This window comes from Atta colombica, unplaced genomic scaffold (assembly GCF_001594045.1).
Source record: "Atta colombica isolate Treedump-2 unplaced genomic scaffold, Acol1.0 scaffold12, whole genome shotgun sequence".
In the NCBI taxonomy this organism is placed as follows: Eukaryota; Metazoa; Arthropoda; class Insecta; order Hymenoptera; family Formicidae; genus Atta; species Atta colombica.
Genome location: NW_017259206.1, coordinates 4,901,961 through 4,920,634, shown reverse-complemented (window position 1 = coordinate 4,920,634; position 18,674 = coordinate 4,901,961). Strand labels below are relative to the sequence as shown.

At 33.8% G+C, this 18,674-nt stretch overlaps 3 protein-coding genes across 3 annotated transcripts in view; 1 reads left to right on the top strand and 2 right to left on the bottom strand.

Annotated features, from left to right (window-relative positions):
• Positions 1 to 1,475, bottom strand: part of LOC108694395 — a 4,514-nt gene extending 3,039 nt beyond the window's left edge. Inside the window, exon 1 of the mRNA XM_018203824.1 lies at positions 1,277 to 1,475. Coding sequence (XP_018059313.1) covers positions 1,277 to 1,475 — 199 coding nt within the window. The remainder of the gene's footprint in view (positions 1 to 1,276) is intronic.
• Positions 1,476 to 2,079: 604 nt separating this feature from the next.
• LOC108694346 (myb-like protein AA) lies at positions 2,080 to 6,261 on the top strand. The gene is made up of 7 exons (XM_018203771.1): positions 2,080 to 2,193; positions 3,044 to 3,312; positions 3,757 to 4,276; positions 4,348 to 4,884; positions 5,064 to 5,314; positions 5,489 to 5,739; positions 5,850 to 6,261. The coding sequence occupies exons 1-7, from the start codon at positions 2,080 to 2,082 to the stop codon at positions 6,134 to 6,136; spliced, it is 2,229 nt and encodes a 742-aa protein (XP_018059260.1). The 3' UTR covers positions 6,137 to 6,261.
• Positions 6,262 to 7,151: 890 nt separating this feature from the next.
• LOC108694321 (mitochondrial chaperone BCS1) lies at positions 7,152 to 11,037 on the bottom strand. The gene is made up of 8 exons (XM_018203736.1): positions 10,867 to 11,037; positions 10,020 to 10,402; positions 9,722 to 9,913; positions 9,334 to 9,473; positions 9,066 to 9,260; positions 8,227 to 8,460; positions 7,967 to 8,137; positions 7,152 to 7,888 (listed from the first exon to the last, which is right to left on the bottom strand). The coding sequence occupies exons 2-8, from the start codon at positions 10,148 to 10,150 to the stop codon at positions 7,674 to 7,676; spliced, it is 1,278 nt and encodes a 425-aa protein (XP_018059225.1). The 5' UTR covers positions 10,151 to 10,402; positions 10,867 to 11,037; the 3' UTR covers positions 7,152 to 7,673.
• Between the last annotated feature and the right edge of the window lie 7,637 nt (positions 11,038 to 18,674).

Genomic DNA, 18,674 nt, shown 5'->3' with positions numbered 1-18,674 from the left:
TAAATATTACGAAATATTTATTGTAAATGTTGTAGTAAATGTTATAAAAGTATAACTTAATAAGACATTAGAACTTAAGTAAAAAATAGGTACTATAAATATTTATTTACATATATTCATCATAAATATTATATAAAATATTTAGTCTATATTTTAATAATTCATATATTTCAAATAATAAGCTTTATATAAAATATGTCTAAAATATTTATATTGCATTTCAAAAAATGAATGGTAATAAATATATCATAAGTATTCTGTGTCTGGGATTTGTATAATATGTATACTATCTGACAGATTTCAACTTATCAGAAACCATGTATTCTGATTTCTGATATGTTGAAATCTGTTTATTAGTTTCATTCTATTGTGGCTACAGTTGATTTAAACACTTTCAGCGCTTTCAATACTTTTATTCTTATTTTACGTCTAATAAATCGAATGAACGATAAAGACAGAATGATGAAGCTTAAATCGCGTGAGCGTCCAAACCGTAGCCTGTATTTGACCCTTTAGAATTACTCGAAGCCAGGAAATGATGAAGCGCGGATGATGATGAATCTTTTCACGTGGTATCGCGCAGCCATCGTCCTGGAGTGCGTTGTTTCATTTGACGTTCGCATGAAATCATTCTTTCCTTATTGTTTAAATGTTAAAAACAAGGATAAATAATGCTTGTTAGTGTTGTAAAAGTCAAATGGAACGCACTCCCTGTGAAAGCGCGGCTGACACGTGCGTTTTCTGAGTCAATACAATTCCAGCGGAGGTGCGCGAGCGTATCCGAACGCGGGCTTTGAATAACCTCACTTCTCTCCGGTACAGTCGCCCGTGGAATTATTGACCACGCGACGTAAATGTCACAAAAGGCACCTCTCATACATTACCGTACTCCGTATAATGCAATCAATGGATCAGTCGTGTATAAAAATAAGATCAAATCAAACAGCGCATTATGCGAATGTTTAGATTGCATTCAACATTTATCAAATTAAATAAAATCGCATCGTGTTGGAATAAATCGATGAGACACGACGCGATTTACTCCAATTCGGTATCCCAGTCATTCCCACCGACTGTACTTTTCCCGCGTACAGTCCGCGGGTCAAGTATTGACCGCGGTCAGAACAAGTATTGTCGTGCGACTCGCGTCGCGAATTTGCCACGTGGTTAATTTATTTACAAAACGGAGGACACTAAACACATATCGTGTGCCGATCGGCCTGTTAAACTTTGCCGGACCGAAACGTTGGGGAGCCCGAAATTTCGAACGGCACACCTGTCGCTCGCGTCGATCGCCGCGGACTGTACCGACGATGGCGCGGTACAGTCCGCAGGACTCCGATTGACGACGCGCGACGATCATCAGTGAGACTTTCCAGGAACCTGAGGAACCGGAGGTTCGGCGAGCCGCGGAGGCGATCAGGAATCTGGATTACGCGCGATCTGCGTCTCGGTGACGCGGCCGCGACATTCATCTCGCGCGCGTCTTGGGCGTCGTGACGCCAGCCGAGGGACAAAAGAATTTCGACAGACTGTACTCGACGGCAGTTGTATTGACCGCGGACGCGTGTCCCTCCCGCTGGGTATATCCCTTCGTCTGGCTACGGCGCGGAGCGGAGCGGAGCGGTGAGAAGCGGAGTGGTGAGAAAAGGAGAGCCGTACGTTTCGGCGAGACGAGAAAGAGTCAAAGAGGCCGAAGAGAACCCGGCGCGACGTTTGGCGAACGGTGGTGACCGATGCGGGAGCGATCCCCGCGTCCGCGGGTGAAAGAAAACGACACGACTCCGCGAGAATCCGGACGTCGAGACGCTGTCCGAAGACGCTCGGTGATGTCGACGATCCTGGCACGATGACGACATTCGCCGTTGAGTTAATCGATTCCGCGATAACCGGATCCTTCCAGGATGTTCGCGAGTGATTGCGAAGCCGAGCTTTGAGAGAGAAAGAAGGAGAGAAAGAGATTCGAAGGCGACGATCGGTGGTCGCCTCTCGTCACGTGATTCGCGTCCTTTCGCGTACGTCACACGTCGCGTGCGATTTAAATCCCCGCTTGGTCCGTCGTTCCCGAAGACGAGGAAGATGGGCAAGACGAGAGGCGTCCACGAGACGACTCCCGAATTGAGGAATCGGATGGTGGGAATGTACGAGGCCGGTCTCGGCCTGCGAGAGATCGCCGCCGCGGTCAATTGCTCGGTAAATAAAGCTTATGTTTATATGAAATTATAGATAAACATTATATCATAGATAGAAATTATATTAATAAATCAGCTTTAATCTCGATTTGATAATGTTTTTCTTGTTCTACGAATTAAAAAAAAACGATAAAAAATAAGTTGAACCAAAATTAATCTATATTGGTACATTTCTATCAATGTAGATTTAATCTCAATTTATCTTCCTCTAATTATAAGTATTTAAAAAGTATTTAAAAAGGTATTATTATAAGTATTTAAAATGATTTTTCTAATTCTTAAAAGATAAAAGTAAGTTAAACTGAGATTAAAATTAAAATTAATCTACATATATAATTGGTTCAGTTCTATCAGTGTAGATTAGCTTTAATCTCCGTTTAACTTAATTATCTTCTTCTAATTCTAAGAATTAGAAAAAGATATGATTTTTTTATTTCTTAGAATTGAAAGAAAATATGTGAAAATAATCTCAATTTGACTTATTTTTTTGTCTTTTTAGGAATAAGTTGAACTGAGATTAAAGTTAATCTACATCAATTATACCCATTTCCACCAATGTAGATTAACTTTAATCATGGTTTAACTTACTCTTCGTGTTTTTTAATTCTAAAGAAATTAATTAGAAAAAGATAAAAAGTAAATTAGTCATTCTATGAAGTGATTCAATTTTATTGTTCACTAGAAGAAGATAGAGAGCAATAAATTAAATCAAGATAAAAACTTATTTACATTGATAGAAGTGGACAGTATTCCTTACAGAATTCCTTTGGAATCCTAATACATTGTAGCTTTGATGAATTTTCACGACTGTCTAATAAGAATATATTTGTTAATATCTTGATTGCTTTCAGCAACGTACAGTGAAGAGATGGTTGAATAGATTTGACAAGGAAGGCACAGTGGAGACACGAGAGCGTTGCGGACGCAAGAGAGCCACTACTGTAGAACAAGATGAAGCAATAATTCGTTTAGCCACTCAAACGCCCATAACGGCGGCGAAGGCAGTGCTTCCTGCGTTAGGTCTCACCTGTTCCGTGGATACCGTGAGAGAAAGGCTGCACAAAGCTGGAATCCACAATTGGAGCCCCTCGCGCAAATACATGCAAAGGATTCCATTAGGGTTAATATTTTTGAGTATATTCTATATAGTTTCGATTTTTTTAAGTCTCTGTTCTTTTCAATTAAATTTCTTGCAAGGTTTACCTCTTTCCTCTTTTTTTCCCATTAGAGAAAAAAAAATGTTCGCAAAGGTTCAACTGAATAGTCGTTTGTCTTGCAATCTTAAAATATGTAATAATAATACGTATAGAAATACATTAAAGACATTAAGTTCAATGGGTTTCTACTTTTGTCCTTCAGTTTTATACTTGATATAGATTGATAAAGATTATAATAAGCATACAGATGTAACTTTATTTCAATTCGAAATTGTTTAGACTCTCTCAGATTTTAAATATGAAAAAGCAAGCATTCTGTTATATTTATATATTATATATTATATTATAAGAATAGGTCTGAATAAGCTTTTAATATCTGTTCTCTGATTATGGGATTAATTTTCCAGTGATGCAGACGGCGCAGCGATTCAACAGGCGGTATGGCGACCGACCGGCACCCAATTAGGTAAAAAGAAAACTCCCAAAGACTCGAACAAGTCTGAGAGAAATGTTACTGTTAAAAAGAAGAATCCATCAAAAAAAGTGAGATCTCGAGAGGTGTACGCCGACGATGGTGCACCGACGGAAAGTCTAAAGCAGAATCAAAACGCTGAGCAACAACAGCAACAACAACAACAGCAGCAGCAGCAGCAGCAACAGCAGCAGCAGCAGCAGCAACAGCAGCAGCAGCAGCAGCAGCAGCAACAGCAACAGCAAGAATTCGTGTTTTCTCAGCAAAATCTTCCTCCACTGCCTTCCGCTCCTCAAGTCACCGAAATGCAATCCTCTGTATCTACGAGTCAGACGGAGTTTGGCAACGCGTTGAGTCTAGTGCAACAACCGCAGCCTATCTATCAACATCCAGGATTGAACATGGTACAAAATTGGCCGTTGGATTTGGTGCAAGGGAGTCATCATTATCCACAGGTTCATTTTTTATTATTTTTAAGACAAATACAATATGCATGTACGATATAATGCTTGTATATTATCTACAGGGACAACCAAATCCCTTGCCTCACGAGCATCCACCGCCGCCGACGCAACTGCAAGAGCTGCACACACAGCAGGAACAGCAGCAACATCACGTGCAACAGGCCCAGCACGTGCAGGCACAAGTACAGACGCGACTGCAGGATCAATCGCATCAGCAGAATACTCAGTCTCATCATCATAGTCTCGATCAGCAGCGACTGACCGTGGAACATCAAATTCAACAACAACATCAGCACTTGCAGTCCGGCAGACGTTCTAGTCCTGAGCAGACGAACGAGAACGTAGGATCGGACACGTGTAGTTCTGGCGATTCATTCGTTTTAAGAATCAGTCGTTCTAATAGTGAGTCATCCTGCGAATGTCAACAGAATAAGAAATCGTCGCACAAAGGCCAAAAATCAGAACGACAGAAGAAAATGAAGAAAGGTGGCAAAGCGAAGGGAACATTAGAGACTAGCGTGGAGATCAGGAATCGTATGATCGGAATGTCCGAGGCTGGACTATCCACCTTGTCCATTGCATTGGCGATCGATAGATCGGTATGTCAAAAGTATATTGCTCTTACTAAGTTTTAAATTAACCTAGACATAATTCATATATTGTATATCTCATCTATTGTAGATCTCTAGATTATATGTGAATAGTTATGAAAGTTGTATTACAAACTTGAGAAAGTTAACACAAAAGATTTACATGGACATGATTTTGAATTAATCAGGAACGTACTGTTAAAAGATGGTTAGAACGTTGGCATAAGGAAGGCAATGTGCAAACAAAGGAACGAAAGGGTCGACGTAGAATTACTACCAAGGAACAAGACGAGGCCATCGTCGCAATGGCTACTCAGCATCCTCTCACCGCCGCTAAATATGTAGCACCTGCGCTAGGTCTTAAATGCAGCGTGGATACAATTAGAGAGAGGCTTCACAAAGCTGGGATACACAGCTGGAAATTGGGCAAAAAGCAAGGGTTAGATAAATTATCTCTATAATTTTTCTTTTGAAATGTTCCTTAGGAACTTCTAAAAAAATTTTGTAAAGAGACTGAGTTTGTTAAGAAATAAATTTCTATAATTAAAATGTATTCTAATTGTGAAACATTTTTTGTAACATAAAAACAAAATGTTATGTATTTTTTTTTTAGCGAAGGCAATGCAGTCCACACAGTTCATTTGTGGCAGCCTAGTGGCAATCGTCCTAACAAACCGAAAATGCCGGGAGAAAAGAAGAAGAAGAGTAGTGATAAGAAACGTAATCAGATAATAAATAACAGTCAAAAACGTATCGTGCGGAAGAAGAAAAGTAATGAGCCACCGCCACCACCAAAAGCGATTTCACCTCCGGCAAACATAATACAGGAACAACCTCCATTACCGTTCCATAATCCTGGAAACAGTAAGTGTTGAGTAATAATAATAATAATAATAATAATAATAATTTTCTGATAACAAATAATATGAATACACATGTGAGAAAAAAACTAATTTCTTTAAATCACTTTTTAGTGGGAAATTATGTTTCGGGTCCTAACATAATGCAACCAGTGCATAATATTACCGCACCTCCCGCACTGTCGCAACCGCCTCCGCCACCAGCACCGCAACTGATGTCGATGGGCCCAATAATGCAACAGAGACCGGACTGCAGATTGGCACCGATAGTTCCACCTGTGTCAGGCCCGAGCAATTCCGGCGTCGCGTATCCATCGTGCATGGTCAGCGGCAGTAGTCATGCCAGTCACATGGAGCAAACAGATCCTCTAAATTACGAGCCATATATTTGGAGTTTTTAGATACATCAGTACGACAATCTGAACCGCATATGTAGGAAAAAAAATTGAAAATTGAAAAGTTTAATTGCATTTGAACAAACTCCGTCATTTATTAGCACCGCAAAATATGTTTTTATGAAAAGGGTTCCGGCAATTGAAAAGTTTGAGAATCAGTGATGCAGAGATTTTGTCAATACAATTAAGATAAATATTTTAGTATTATGACTTTTATGTACGCGATTTAACTTATACATAAATTGCAATATTAGAAGATATGTCTAAGCATGTGCAAGAAGAAAACTCGATAATTTTATTGTTATATCTAAGAAAAAATTATTGATTTTAAAGAGAAACTTTTATAATACCATACAACGTTTAGACCAATTTAAATCAACATGAAGACTATAATATGTACATATAGAATCGTATAGAATAGAGCAAAGACGTCACGTTTATTTTGCTATAAATATCGTCTCTTTAAATAATGTGCAGTCATAATTAAATCATTGTATATTAAAAATTGATTTTTATACAATATGATCAAACTTCATTAACTTAAGGTTTTAACATTTATGTTGTAAATATCTTTAACAGTTGAAAGAAAACATGATCTGAATATCAAATGAATTTAGACACAAATATCGGCTGATTCGGCATATAAACTACTTATTAATAGTATGTAGAATAGAAAATCCAAGAAACTTCTTAACGAATCTAATAATAGATCTATTTTCGATATATAACTCCTATTCGATCCTTTTTTGTGAGAGTTATATATAAATGATTTTACATAGTATATATTCTATATATTTAATTAATATATATATGAATCTATTTTAAAACTACAGTACAAATTGGCACGTTTCAATTAGAAAAGTGTAGCAAATCAATTTCAAGCAGGCTGTTAAACTCATCCAGTGCAAACTCCTTTTCTTTATGATATTCGTACACAAATTTTTTTATGATTAATACCATTACATTATCATAAGTTTTATATCATTTCATATACACAAATTTTTCTTTTAATGCAGCATCCAATTAAAGATTGGTATTTGTTATATAATTTTTTTTAAATAAAGCAGCATTGATATTCGTCCGTATACAATTACCGGTGGTACAAATGCAAAGTAGTGCACTAGTTACACGAAAAATGTGTGAGATATGTAGATAAATTTTGTTGGTATTTCAAATGCCCATCTTCCTTCATGTATTGATATTAAATAGTAGAGTATTACATACTCATATCGAGTGAGAATATGACGTTGTATTTTACAATACATGACATTACGTCAACGATAATATCATCATGTATTGTATATATCACACGATTAATAGAAATATTTTCAGCTACTTTCACTGAGATCTCCATCCCATTTTGTATTTGTTTTATAAGGGAAAATAAAAACAATTAGACTACAACTAGACTCATTATCCATACTATAATCTGGTTTCTCTTCTTTGAGAATAGTATAAATGTACCTTTTTGGACAGAAAGGGAACTAATCTAGCCAATTGCATGTAGCTTTACTTCAAATTATAACTACAATTTCACTTTTTATCACGTGAGCTCCCAAATTTGCGAGACGTTATTTACGACCGCGTTGGGATTACTTTTGTGGAACATGAAGTATCCCTGAATCTGTGCCGGACTGACGTCTTTCTTGAAAGACATGACGCTGTTCGCAAAATCCTTTGCAAGTACACCAGAATCCTTGCCCGGTTCCTTGTAAAATCTTAAAAACATTTGCTCAACCTGATTTGTACTGCACCATCCTGAAAGATAGCATCGAAATAATTATTATATTTAAGTTCATTAATTATATTTCTAGTCTCTTATTTTTCTATACGTACCAATATATTCTTTTACATCGACTCTGCCCGGTCTAACGAGCGCAGGGTCTAATCTATCCAAATAATTAGTCGTCATAAATAATATTCTAGCTTCTGTAGAAGCCACACCATCCAAACAGTTTAATAGACCACTGAACGTTACTCTATTGAGACCATCGTATGCTGCCTTAACTGAAGTTGAAAGTAAAATATGAAAATAACTAATTTATTTATTGTTCTAATACCTTATTTTGTGCTTTATAATTAAAAGTCATCTCTACCTTGTTTAGAATCTTCCCTACTGATAAAAGCGGCATCGATATCCTCCAGCAGGATGATCGTTTGCTGTGGTGCTACTGCTAATAAGTGATTCAGTCTATCATCCGTCAGACCTCTTTCGGATAAATTTAAAACACAAATGCCGCGTTCTAATTCCCCGGCCAACGCGGTAATATATGAAGATTTACCGCATCCCGGAGGTCCATGTAACAAATAGCCCCGGCGATATGGTATTCCTAGAAAGATTGTTCTTAATTCTTGGAAACATATATACATGCAGCATTGCTTTTTCGATTTGCTAATGAATGACATCGGATTTTGTATTTAGAGCAGAAAGTAAAAATCTTATAGTAAATTCTGTTAGTTTTAAAAATTCTGTCACTCGCACTATACGAGATTAATATACATAAAGACTATTTTAAATAAAATACTTAAATGCAGTTGCTAATATAATTAATTTTTAACAAACAATGAAATAATATATTAACACTGGAATTATCAACATTTTTTATTCATTAAAAGAAACGAACGGATAAATTATTATGAAAACAAAGAAAATAATAAAAAATTATTTTGTCAATATAAAACATGATTAGTTAAAAATTGAAAACTTTATAGAATCCTATCTTTTACACAAGAAGATTATTAATCTAAAAAATAAAAATCGATAATGACTGTTCTTACTTCTAACATTAAATAACAAGACAATATCATTATTGAGTATTTAAAATATTTATATACTTTTACATTAACTTCACTAATTTCACATCTAGTTGCTTTTAGTGTACACTAATCTAATCTGTAATGCAAGTGACTGAACTGAATTCGCTATTAGATTTACCTCTTTCGCTGTACCACGACGGATTATTGATGAATTCCCGACAATCGTTTAATATCCTCTCGGAGATACCGGTATCTAGGACCACCGATTCCAGCGGTCTTCTCTTTCTGGCATGTCCAAACTGTCGCCATTCGCTCCCCATGGCAACATACATTATAGTCTTTCCTTCGTGTTCTTTCAAAGCCATTTGTCTGGCTATACGAATTAAGAATTGCCTCTGATTTTCTGATGTTACGTAATGTGTCTGTAAATATTTTAACAACTCAACCTTCTTCGAGAATATTAAAGTATATGCTTCTGTCTTTGCCAAACGCCGTCAACTGCACAGTTTCCCATGGTACGCCCATATGTAGATCTAAAGTCTGTTGTTCTCTAGTTCTTTCTACCTTTATCCAGTTGCCTTTATATCTGTAAAATTAGGAAAGATATTGAAGACAGTCAAGCCGAAGAAATTCCAGCTTTAGTTTAAATAAATTAATTTAAAATAAATTGTAATTAATATAGATGAAACAAATGTTGTTCTTCATTACTCAATGCATTTGAATATATATCAAGCAAATAGAATGATGTTTGTCGACTTATGTCACTAAATTGCACCCAAATTTTATTTTTTAGCAGAAAATATTAGCATTTAAAAAATTCAGTCATATCCTGACCTGAAAAAATGAGTTCCTATGCTAGGAATAAAATCATATTTGGTTTTTACATGACCAGTCTCTCTCTGTTCAAAGCTAGTTTCCACAGAGAGATGCTGTGTCTTTCGTGCGCCTTTGTGCGTGATCCATTGCAGAAGCCACTGATAACTCTTATCGCGGCATGGAACTTCCAAAGTGATCATATAATGTCGTCTAATAAAAAAGTAACATATTAAATTAAATAAACAAACTGTACTTAACAAATACAATAAATATTATAAAAAATTTGCTGTATAAAGCAAGCAATTTATAATTGTACCTAAATAATACAGCTCCAACCTGAACACCTTTTCTCAACAAAGCAGCTCCAGCTCCAAGGCCAAATAAACCAAAGCCAGCGCCGAAGTAAGGATTATCAGATAGAGTTTGCACGTATTCGACAAGTGTCATGATGCAATTTGCACAAATAGCAACATAAAAATGTTACAAATGAGAATTAACAATAATTAACAATCTCTCTCTGATGGAAACTATTCTTTCGGTCCTCTAATTAGAAAAATCATTATAGAATTATGTAAACAAATACAATGTGAGTGAAAATATGGAAGTATGTTACTTCGCTGGATGATGAAGTTGCGTCATTAATCTTTCTTCTACGAAGTATATAACGTTTTGGATAATTATTTAGAATAGCCTCTCCATCTAAAATTTTAATAAAAATATATTCATTCGACGCGTTTTCAGTCAAAATGAAAGAATCTGACAAAAAAATGCGGCGCTTGGTCTCGTGAATCGAGTTATTAAATTTTAAAATTAGAGACTTTAGAGGTTAAAATATCTGTCATTCTGATTCGATATAGCACATATATGTTCTGCTTTAATTATACAAATTCACTGCTTTAAAAACAAATTCTCTGCTTTACAAATTCACTAATGCAAAGACAGTAAATTTATGTTTGTAAAGCAATGAATTTGTGTAATTAATACATAGCGGATGTAACAAGTCGGAAGGGCAAGTATCTCTAAAGTCTCCAACTTTAATGCTTAATATCTTGGTTCTGAGGCAGAACTTATTTCTATTAGATTTTTTCATTTCATGCAAAAACGCATCGAATAAGTCTAAATTTATTGATTTTTGAGGTGATTCTGCTAAATTGTATAATTACCAATATTACATATTCAGACACAAATTTGCGTGCCGTAAAAAATTATTGATTGATGAGGGCACGTCACTGCGAGTCAGTCTTTTATGTGCAGTGGAGAACGAGAGCGAAAGGAAAACGCACAGCGGAGTACACTGCAATATTATGTATGTATATACACGAATAAAAGCCGTCACGTTCTTCCACGAACGACGATCAAGTGAAAAACTGAGAAACTAATCTCTCGCGGATAAGACTTTGAAGCTTTTTATCTTTCAATAATTCGACGAATTTACCTGCAATCGCTGCGCAAATACCGATTGTGATAATAATCGAGCTGATGATACCAACTGTGGTATCTCCTCCATCATGCTGGTTTCCTCCATGATTTCCTCCACCATGGTGAATAATGGGAGTGATTCATCTTTCTTCTTTTCATCATGATAGCGACCATAGCGACCGTTAAGTAAATGTGTTGCGAGATGTTGAGTGCATTCCGGGTCTAAACAGTATATATAAATATTTTATCATAAAAATTTTTGAACAGCAAAACTGTTGCGTTATGCTGAATGCAAAAAAGTAGTTCATGTTATTGGTTGAATAAGGATAGTGCCTATGGGCGTTTCCTGTTCAATGGCTCCTGTTAACTGAGATCTCAAACTGCTTTCAACGTGATAAGTCTGGTAAATAGTAATTCTGTAATTAGAATTAAGAGTATTGTTTACATTAGCTTTGTTCCCATATTCACTGCTACAGAGCTGAACTATAGTACAGGTAATATATACTAGATATTCAATATTGGCAGTACTAATATTGCAACACAATAATGCTATTCTGGTTTATCTATTAATTTATAGGTTTATAGGTTTATAAACTAGATTAACTCAATAAGTTAGTATTTTATACATCTTTTATCGATTAATTAGTTTATTTACTATTTATATTGTATCTTGTTTTTTTTTGGTAATAAAATGATAGACAATATTCATGGCAGCCATATGAATACTATCCAAGTCTGTTTTTTCAGACTTTTTTTTATAGATCAGTTTTGTGAAAACATACTACCAACCAAACCAGACTTACTATGTTGAAATACAATTTTGTATTATTTTATATCTGAGCCTGTATATTGAAACTATTAAATAAAGATTTTGAATCATGTTGACCTGTTCTAATTTACCAGATAGGGACAGGAAGCGCTTTCATCAGTATCAGTCTACTCGATCCTCTACCTCTACAGAGGATCCGAAATGCTCATTTATATTTTATTTCTTATATAGGAATCATATCAAAAACAAGTAGTTCGGGAAGGATTATTTGCATTGTTAATTTGATTTCCAAATTCGATGAAGATAAATTTGATAATAAATTCTATTTAAAAGCGAAGAATTAAAGTTATACAATTTACTAAAATTTTAATAAAAATATAAATCAATTAACATAGGCATAATATAACTTCGACAATTAATTTAAATAATCGCTTAAATACAAAGTGATAGACATCACGTGGCTGATAATTGAACTAAACTTATACTTGTGAGCACTATATTATACCAAAATCGCATACACATATACATATAGGATATATGGGATATCAAAGAGAATCAAAGGAGAATGGAGTGGATTCAGTCAGAAGCTGTTTGTGGAGTGAGTACGAGATATGGTAGAATTCTACTATATCTTCAATTGTGATGATGCAGGAACAAACATTAAATTATGATTGAAGAAATATGAATATGAAAATCTTCTATAAATTATATTTCGTAGGATATTCTTGGGTCAATTTGCTAAAAAGTGAAAAGTAACTTTTGGCTCTTCACAATCTCTACATTCGAACACGTGTCGCATAATACGGAGCACTGCTAGAAACAACATTCCAGTGCCGATAATTACAGAATTTTTAATATATTTTGGGGATGATCTTGATTATTACTCTTGATTATTACTGAAAGGCACCTCGCAGAAGTAATGCATTATTGAAAAAATGATAGCCAGAAGTACGGAAAAAATATAATTATATTATATATAATTATATATAATTAAAAAATAGAATTTATTTCATTTCACAACGGCTGATCGAGGAAAATTGACACATTTAAATTAATGTTATTTTTTATTTAATGAATTTCTTATTTCTACTCAAAATAAATTGTAACATTTAATGTTTCATATATTAGTCCATTTATATTTTACACAATAATATATGTAATATTGGGTTGTCCGGAAAATTCGTGCCGATGTTGAAGGAAAATTGAAACGCAGAAAATTTTAATTTAATAAATGTATACTAAAATTTAAATTTTAGTCGGCACGAACTTTTCGGACAACCCAATATAAAACAATACAAAATAATTAAGATAACAACGTAATATAAATCGATTGATGAACATTAATAAAAAAAATTAATACATTGAATACATTTTATAAACATTTAGAAACTGAATTGTAAAAATTTTTTTCTTGTTATCAATGACTCGGCATTATCTTAAAAAAATATATCACTATGTGTGTATGTATTTAAATAATAACAAAAGAAGACGAAAGAAAAGAAAAAAAGAAAGAAAAAGAAGAGGAAGAAACAAAAAATGAAAAAGAAAAAGATAAAGATTAGAAAATTAATTTGTAGTCTGCTGTTACAAATGATTATATTTCATTTTATGTTACAAAAAGTATCTTTTACTACGTATAATGTACCATTGTTTGATGAAGTCAACTCCAGGTGTGGCTTGAATATGCATCTTGTTTTCTCTCTCTTTTGTCTTTCCTTTGTTTTTTAAATATATTCTTGCAAATAATAATCACTGAACATCTACTTAACAGCTACTTCTGAGCTGATTTAAAATGACTGGAATCTACCGATTAATCCTCAATAAATGCAGGAGAAAAAATCACGAGGTTGTATAAATGTCAGTTGGTTCCGGGATCATTTCTACGTTAATGTTAAACATTCTATTATAGCGGAGAAAATATAATTATGATCGTTGACGTTCGTATAATATGTATAAATCGTTCGTGCTAATTTCCACGATGTTGGTACGTTTTTTAGACAATGTATTATTAATGCCGTAATACTAAAGAGTGCATTTACAATATGTACAATATTTTGGGTCCATGCTCCAAATTTTATTACAAAGATCTTTCTTTTCTTTTACAATCGAGAACAGAGTGTAAATAATTAAATAATATTACTTATATTCGTTATATTCGTTAATACATTAAGAAATTTACATACTAAGTTAAAAAATTAATACATAAATCTATGTAAATGCAATTGACATTAGTAATCACAATTAACTTATCTTTCGTAGAAAATTAATTAAGCTATACGAATATTCTCTAATAGCAATTAATATTTAATCCTAATCGATATTTGTTTCGAATTTACTTTTTTTATTTTCGCGGGCTCAATGTATTTTAAATTAATATTTCTTTATCATTAAAGTATCTTCAAAATCTCTAATACTACTAATAACATAATTAATTTTTCTACATTTTAAATTTGAAAATTCGAGAAATAAGACTATGTTAAAATTATGCAAAGAATATTAGTCTAAACAATTTTAACGTAGTTGAAGAAAATATTCAAGTCCATGAATGTATCCACGAATACCTATTAGTTAATAATCATACAGTCATAAGGCATTAAAAAATCGATATAATCTTTTATTTTTAGTGCCACATAAAAATGTCCTATATTAACAATGGCGTATTTTAGAAATAGCTGGTTACAGTAAAAAAATACGGAATATGTTCTGATAGTGTCGTACAGTATTCGTATAATTATTGCCAGAAAATAATTTCTCCGACTTTCTGATTGACAAAGTGCAAAAATATCTCGCGTAAATGCAACATGGACCCAATTTCAGCGCAGCATTTCCCGATGTCTGTCGGAACGTTTTTACTCGCGCGTTGTTACATCGAGAGTTCTCTATGGAATTCTCCTAGAGAATTCCATGATAATAATTCCAGCACACGTACGCAGTCGGTTAATTTCTTAGTCTACGCCGTTACAACTAATCGAACTCGTTACTTGAGTCCCATTCTTTCTCTCTCTCTCTCTCTCTCTCTCTCTCTCTCTCTCTCTCATATTTCTAGTCTCACATATCGTGATCTAAACGCACCACCGTCGGGAAGCTCACCGGACGGGACGCAATAAGAGCTTTTGTGGAAGCCTTGAGCAAATCTGTCTGCCATTTGTTTACCAATCCTTGGCAGACAGATCCCTATTATTGTTCACGATTGGTCTTCTGTCTAGGTTATTTCATTGGATTTGTCTAAAATTCGCTCTATTTTTCTTCTTTTTTTTTTCTCTTCAGCTTAATAATCTTAAACACGAACTTGATGAATAACTCGGTTGCGTATTCTTTAGGATCCTTTTCAGGAAATACGATTTACAGAGTTTAAAGGAGATTAAAAGATACAAGCAGGAAAAATCATTAACATAGATTATTAAAACGAATCGATAATTGTCGCTCGATAATTATAAGAATCCGACGAATGAAAGGCTTAACAGAGAAAGGATTTCTTTTTTTAAAGATTTTTTTTTCAGAATAATTATAATAAACAATAAAATAACGCAAATAGAAATTCACGACGTCGGTACGCAACCTTTTACGACGTGAAGGAACTTTGTGAAGGACGTAAATGTACAGAAAGACCATATCGATCCCTCGAAAGGACAGAATTGTTTTTGGCAAAAGTTGTCGAAGGTGTGCGCTTCCACGACTGGGCTATTTCATTATTTTTAAATACTTTGGAAATTGTGCTTTGTTATCTTTTCAGACATCAATTAACAAGAAGTAGAAAAGTTTTAAGTATAATACAGACTGTGCTCCAAAATTTACTACCATTTCTGAAAATCTATAGTTTACGTTTACTATAGATTTTCAGAATTAGCAATGAAATTTTTGAAATACAATCACAGAAACTGCATCAATTATCTTATTAGTAGAAATAATACTGTAAAAAATAAATATTGAAGTTTCGCTAAATGTAACGTAGTTATTAAACATCAATAATTATGCACAGTTCCCGAATAACAATTATCTTTGTAGTTACAATACAGATTAATTTAGATCTCTTTGACGCTGTCTCTCCAGTCGCGTGGAGCAGCGCGGACGGCTAGGTAGAGTTGAGGACGAAATTTCTCATGAAAAATAGTGAGAACAGCTTTCTCGAGAAACGGAAAGATCTTTCTTTTTGCCTGGCTCGTTCTCGACGGTGGTGCGAGGCGAAAAGGAAAGGGACGGTGGTCTGAGACTGGCTCGGTTTGTGGACACAAATTAACTCGACCTGTGTCTAGCGCCTAAATATGAATATTCCCATTTCACTTTTACTCTCGCAGATTAATACTATTCCAATTGCACCAATGTAGATTAAAGTGATTAAACGAATTTCTTCTCCTCTTATCTCGACGTTACATTAATTAACTTTAAAATCTAGAAAGAGGTAAGGACCGTTAATCGAGTTATTACAATAAGCTAGTTACAAGTTAGTGCGCGAATAACTCTTAATAAAGCGAAAGTAATTAATAATCGTTTTACTAATAATAAATTAATAGTACAAAAGAAGAAGATAAACATAAAATAAGGAAATAAATCACGAATAAAATAAAAATCTGAGAAAAATGGCTTTATTCCGAAATAAAATATGTCGATGTTGAATGATATAAAACGGGAAATAGTGTCTTCATTCGCGACACGCGTCGTAGACACAGGTGACGCGATAATTACAAGATATAGATATAATAGCGACAACTGATCAATCGATTGATAGTCGATAAACGATCGATAAATTCTCTTTAGGTAATTTGTCTTACCGCGACGAAGCCGACAGACAATATACAAATAGTTACAATAATAAATACACAATTGCAGCAATAATATCGATAATAGCAATGATAATAAAAACAATAATAGTAGCCGCCATAACAAATTTGATTGACTGACAAATTCATAACATTATTTACGTTGTATACATGTAAAATTTATCTTGCAGGACGCTCCATTACATTGTTTTAAATTGTGTGTACATCACAATAAGATGTACAATGACAACAATTATTTATAAAACTATACTAACATGATCGAAACTTCATCGAAACTCCATCATTGAATTACATAATCGGTTGCCTTAATTGAAATTCGCTATGCAATTTTTCTAAGTTATACATATATATCACTAGAAAGATATATGTGTGTGTGTGTGTGTGTGTGTGTGTGTGTGTGTGTGTGTGTGTGTGTGTGTGTGTGTGTGTGATACACGATGTATCTACAGAACAAATCGAGATAAAAGAGCATCCTGCGAGTTGCGCTGAACACACTTACCACAATAATTACACTCCTATGAAAGTACAAGTAGCGGTAATCAATAAAATTGTAATTAGAGCTCTCGTCGCGTGCCCCTTTGTTGAAACAATTACTTCATAATCCCATCGAACGAGATCAGCGATTATGTGTCAAGTGTTAATTGCCTTGCGAAGCGTCTTTTTCACAATAGAAAACATATATATAAAAATATAAATAAACATAACTTAACAAATGACGAAACTTGTACATCAAGTAGCTGCATTTAGTACAGTAACTCAATATAATAGTTAACTTCTAATAAATAATAGGTGTAGGTTCAACAAGCTGCCAAGAAGTCAACATAAATGATCTAGAACCCATGTTTAGACCGTTTCTATAATAAAATCACGAACGAAAGAACATGTTATCATGTGTTGCGAATTTCAGAATTAACAACGAGATAACGTATACCGATCTTTGATGAGAAAAAAATAAGCATTGAATACTTGGACCTGGAACAATCTATTCCACAGATCGAAGAGAAAAAAATATGCTGTCCAAAATTATAATTTGGTAAGTCTAAAATTTATAAAATTCTTTCTTGCGACATCGAAATAAATAGCATTATTCAGATAGCACACAAACATTCTATAAATATTCTATAAATATTTATTAAAAATATTTGTACATCTAGAGTGAGTTCAGATTTTCCAATTGGATATTCCTCGTCACTCACAGGACATTTACTTTTGCTCATAGCACTTGTAAGCATCTTTTATTTAATATTTAATAGATAACAAGAATGAAATTGTGCATGTGAGCATAAAAAGCGAATACATCCAAAGTCATTCAGGTTTCCTTCAACTCTCCTCCAAAGTAAATTAAGATTATGTTCAAAAATTTCAATTGAATACACCCAGATATCATTTTATCCTTGTTTAATATTCGGCAACAAGGATAAAATATTACTCGAATGTATCCAGTAGACTTATTTTGTAATGATTTTATTACTAGCTAGAGATATCGTTGCGCAGGTATTTTACATGACGAAAAAGTTGTGCAACAATATTATAACAATACCGAACTGTCGTTAAAAGTTATAAAATAAGCCTACAAGTAAAATTTTTAAACGCGACTTAAGCGTAACATTCAGACTTTCACTCGAGCGACACTTAAGAGGCGGATTTTAGTTAACTTTGAAACACATTAGAAAAAGAAAAGCCATTGACATTTTGAACACATGGACAACTTGTTTGTTCTGCTCTGCTTTGTTTGTAAATTATAGCCATCGTTCTTCACATGCAAATGTAAATTTAATATTCGAATATAATATTGATACACATAAGATTAGGATAAAGTTTTTTGATAAGAATCAATGTGCTTTAGTTTAAATAATAAAGTGGTTACATTTATATTTATAATTTGCCATATTTGAGCAATATGAAGTAAAGTCATATAGACTAGTTGTAAAAAAATGTTTTCAGACACTTAAAAAAATTAAATATTTTCTACAAGTATAATATAAATGTGAACGAGAAAAACTTG

Coding starts and splice junctions, on each gene's coding strand:
- LOC108694321 (XM_018203736.1), bottom strand. CDS start 10,150: ATGACACTTGTCGAATACGTGCAAACTCTATCTGATAATCCTTACTTC. Junction 9,261..9,333: donor CTTTAATATTCTCGAAGAAG/GTTGAGTTGTTA, acceptor TAATTCGTATAG/CCAGACAAATGGCTTTGAAA. Junction 8,138..8,226: donor TAGGGAAGATTCTAAACAAG/GTAGAGATGACT, acceptor TTTCAACTTCAG/TTAAGGCAGCATACGATGGT.
- LOC108694346 (XM_018203771.1), top strand. CDS start 2,080: ATGGGCAAGACGAGAGGCGTCCACGAGACGACTCCCGAATTGAGGAAT. Junction 4,885..5,063: donor CATTGGCGATCGATAGATCG/GTATGTCAAAAG, acceptor TGAATTAATCAG/GAACGTACTGTTAAAAGATG. Junction 5,315..5,488: donor AAATTGGGCAAAAAGCAAGG/GTTAGATAAATT, acceptor TTTTTTTTTTAG/CGAAGGCAATGCAGTCCACA.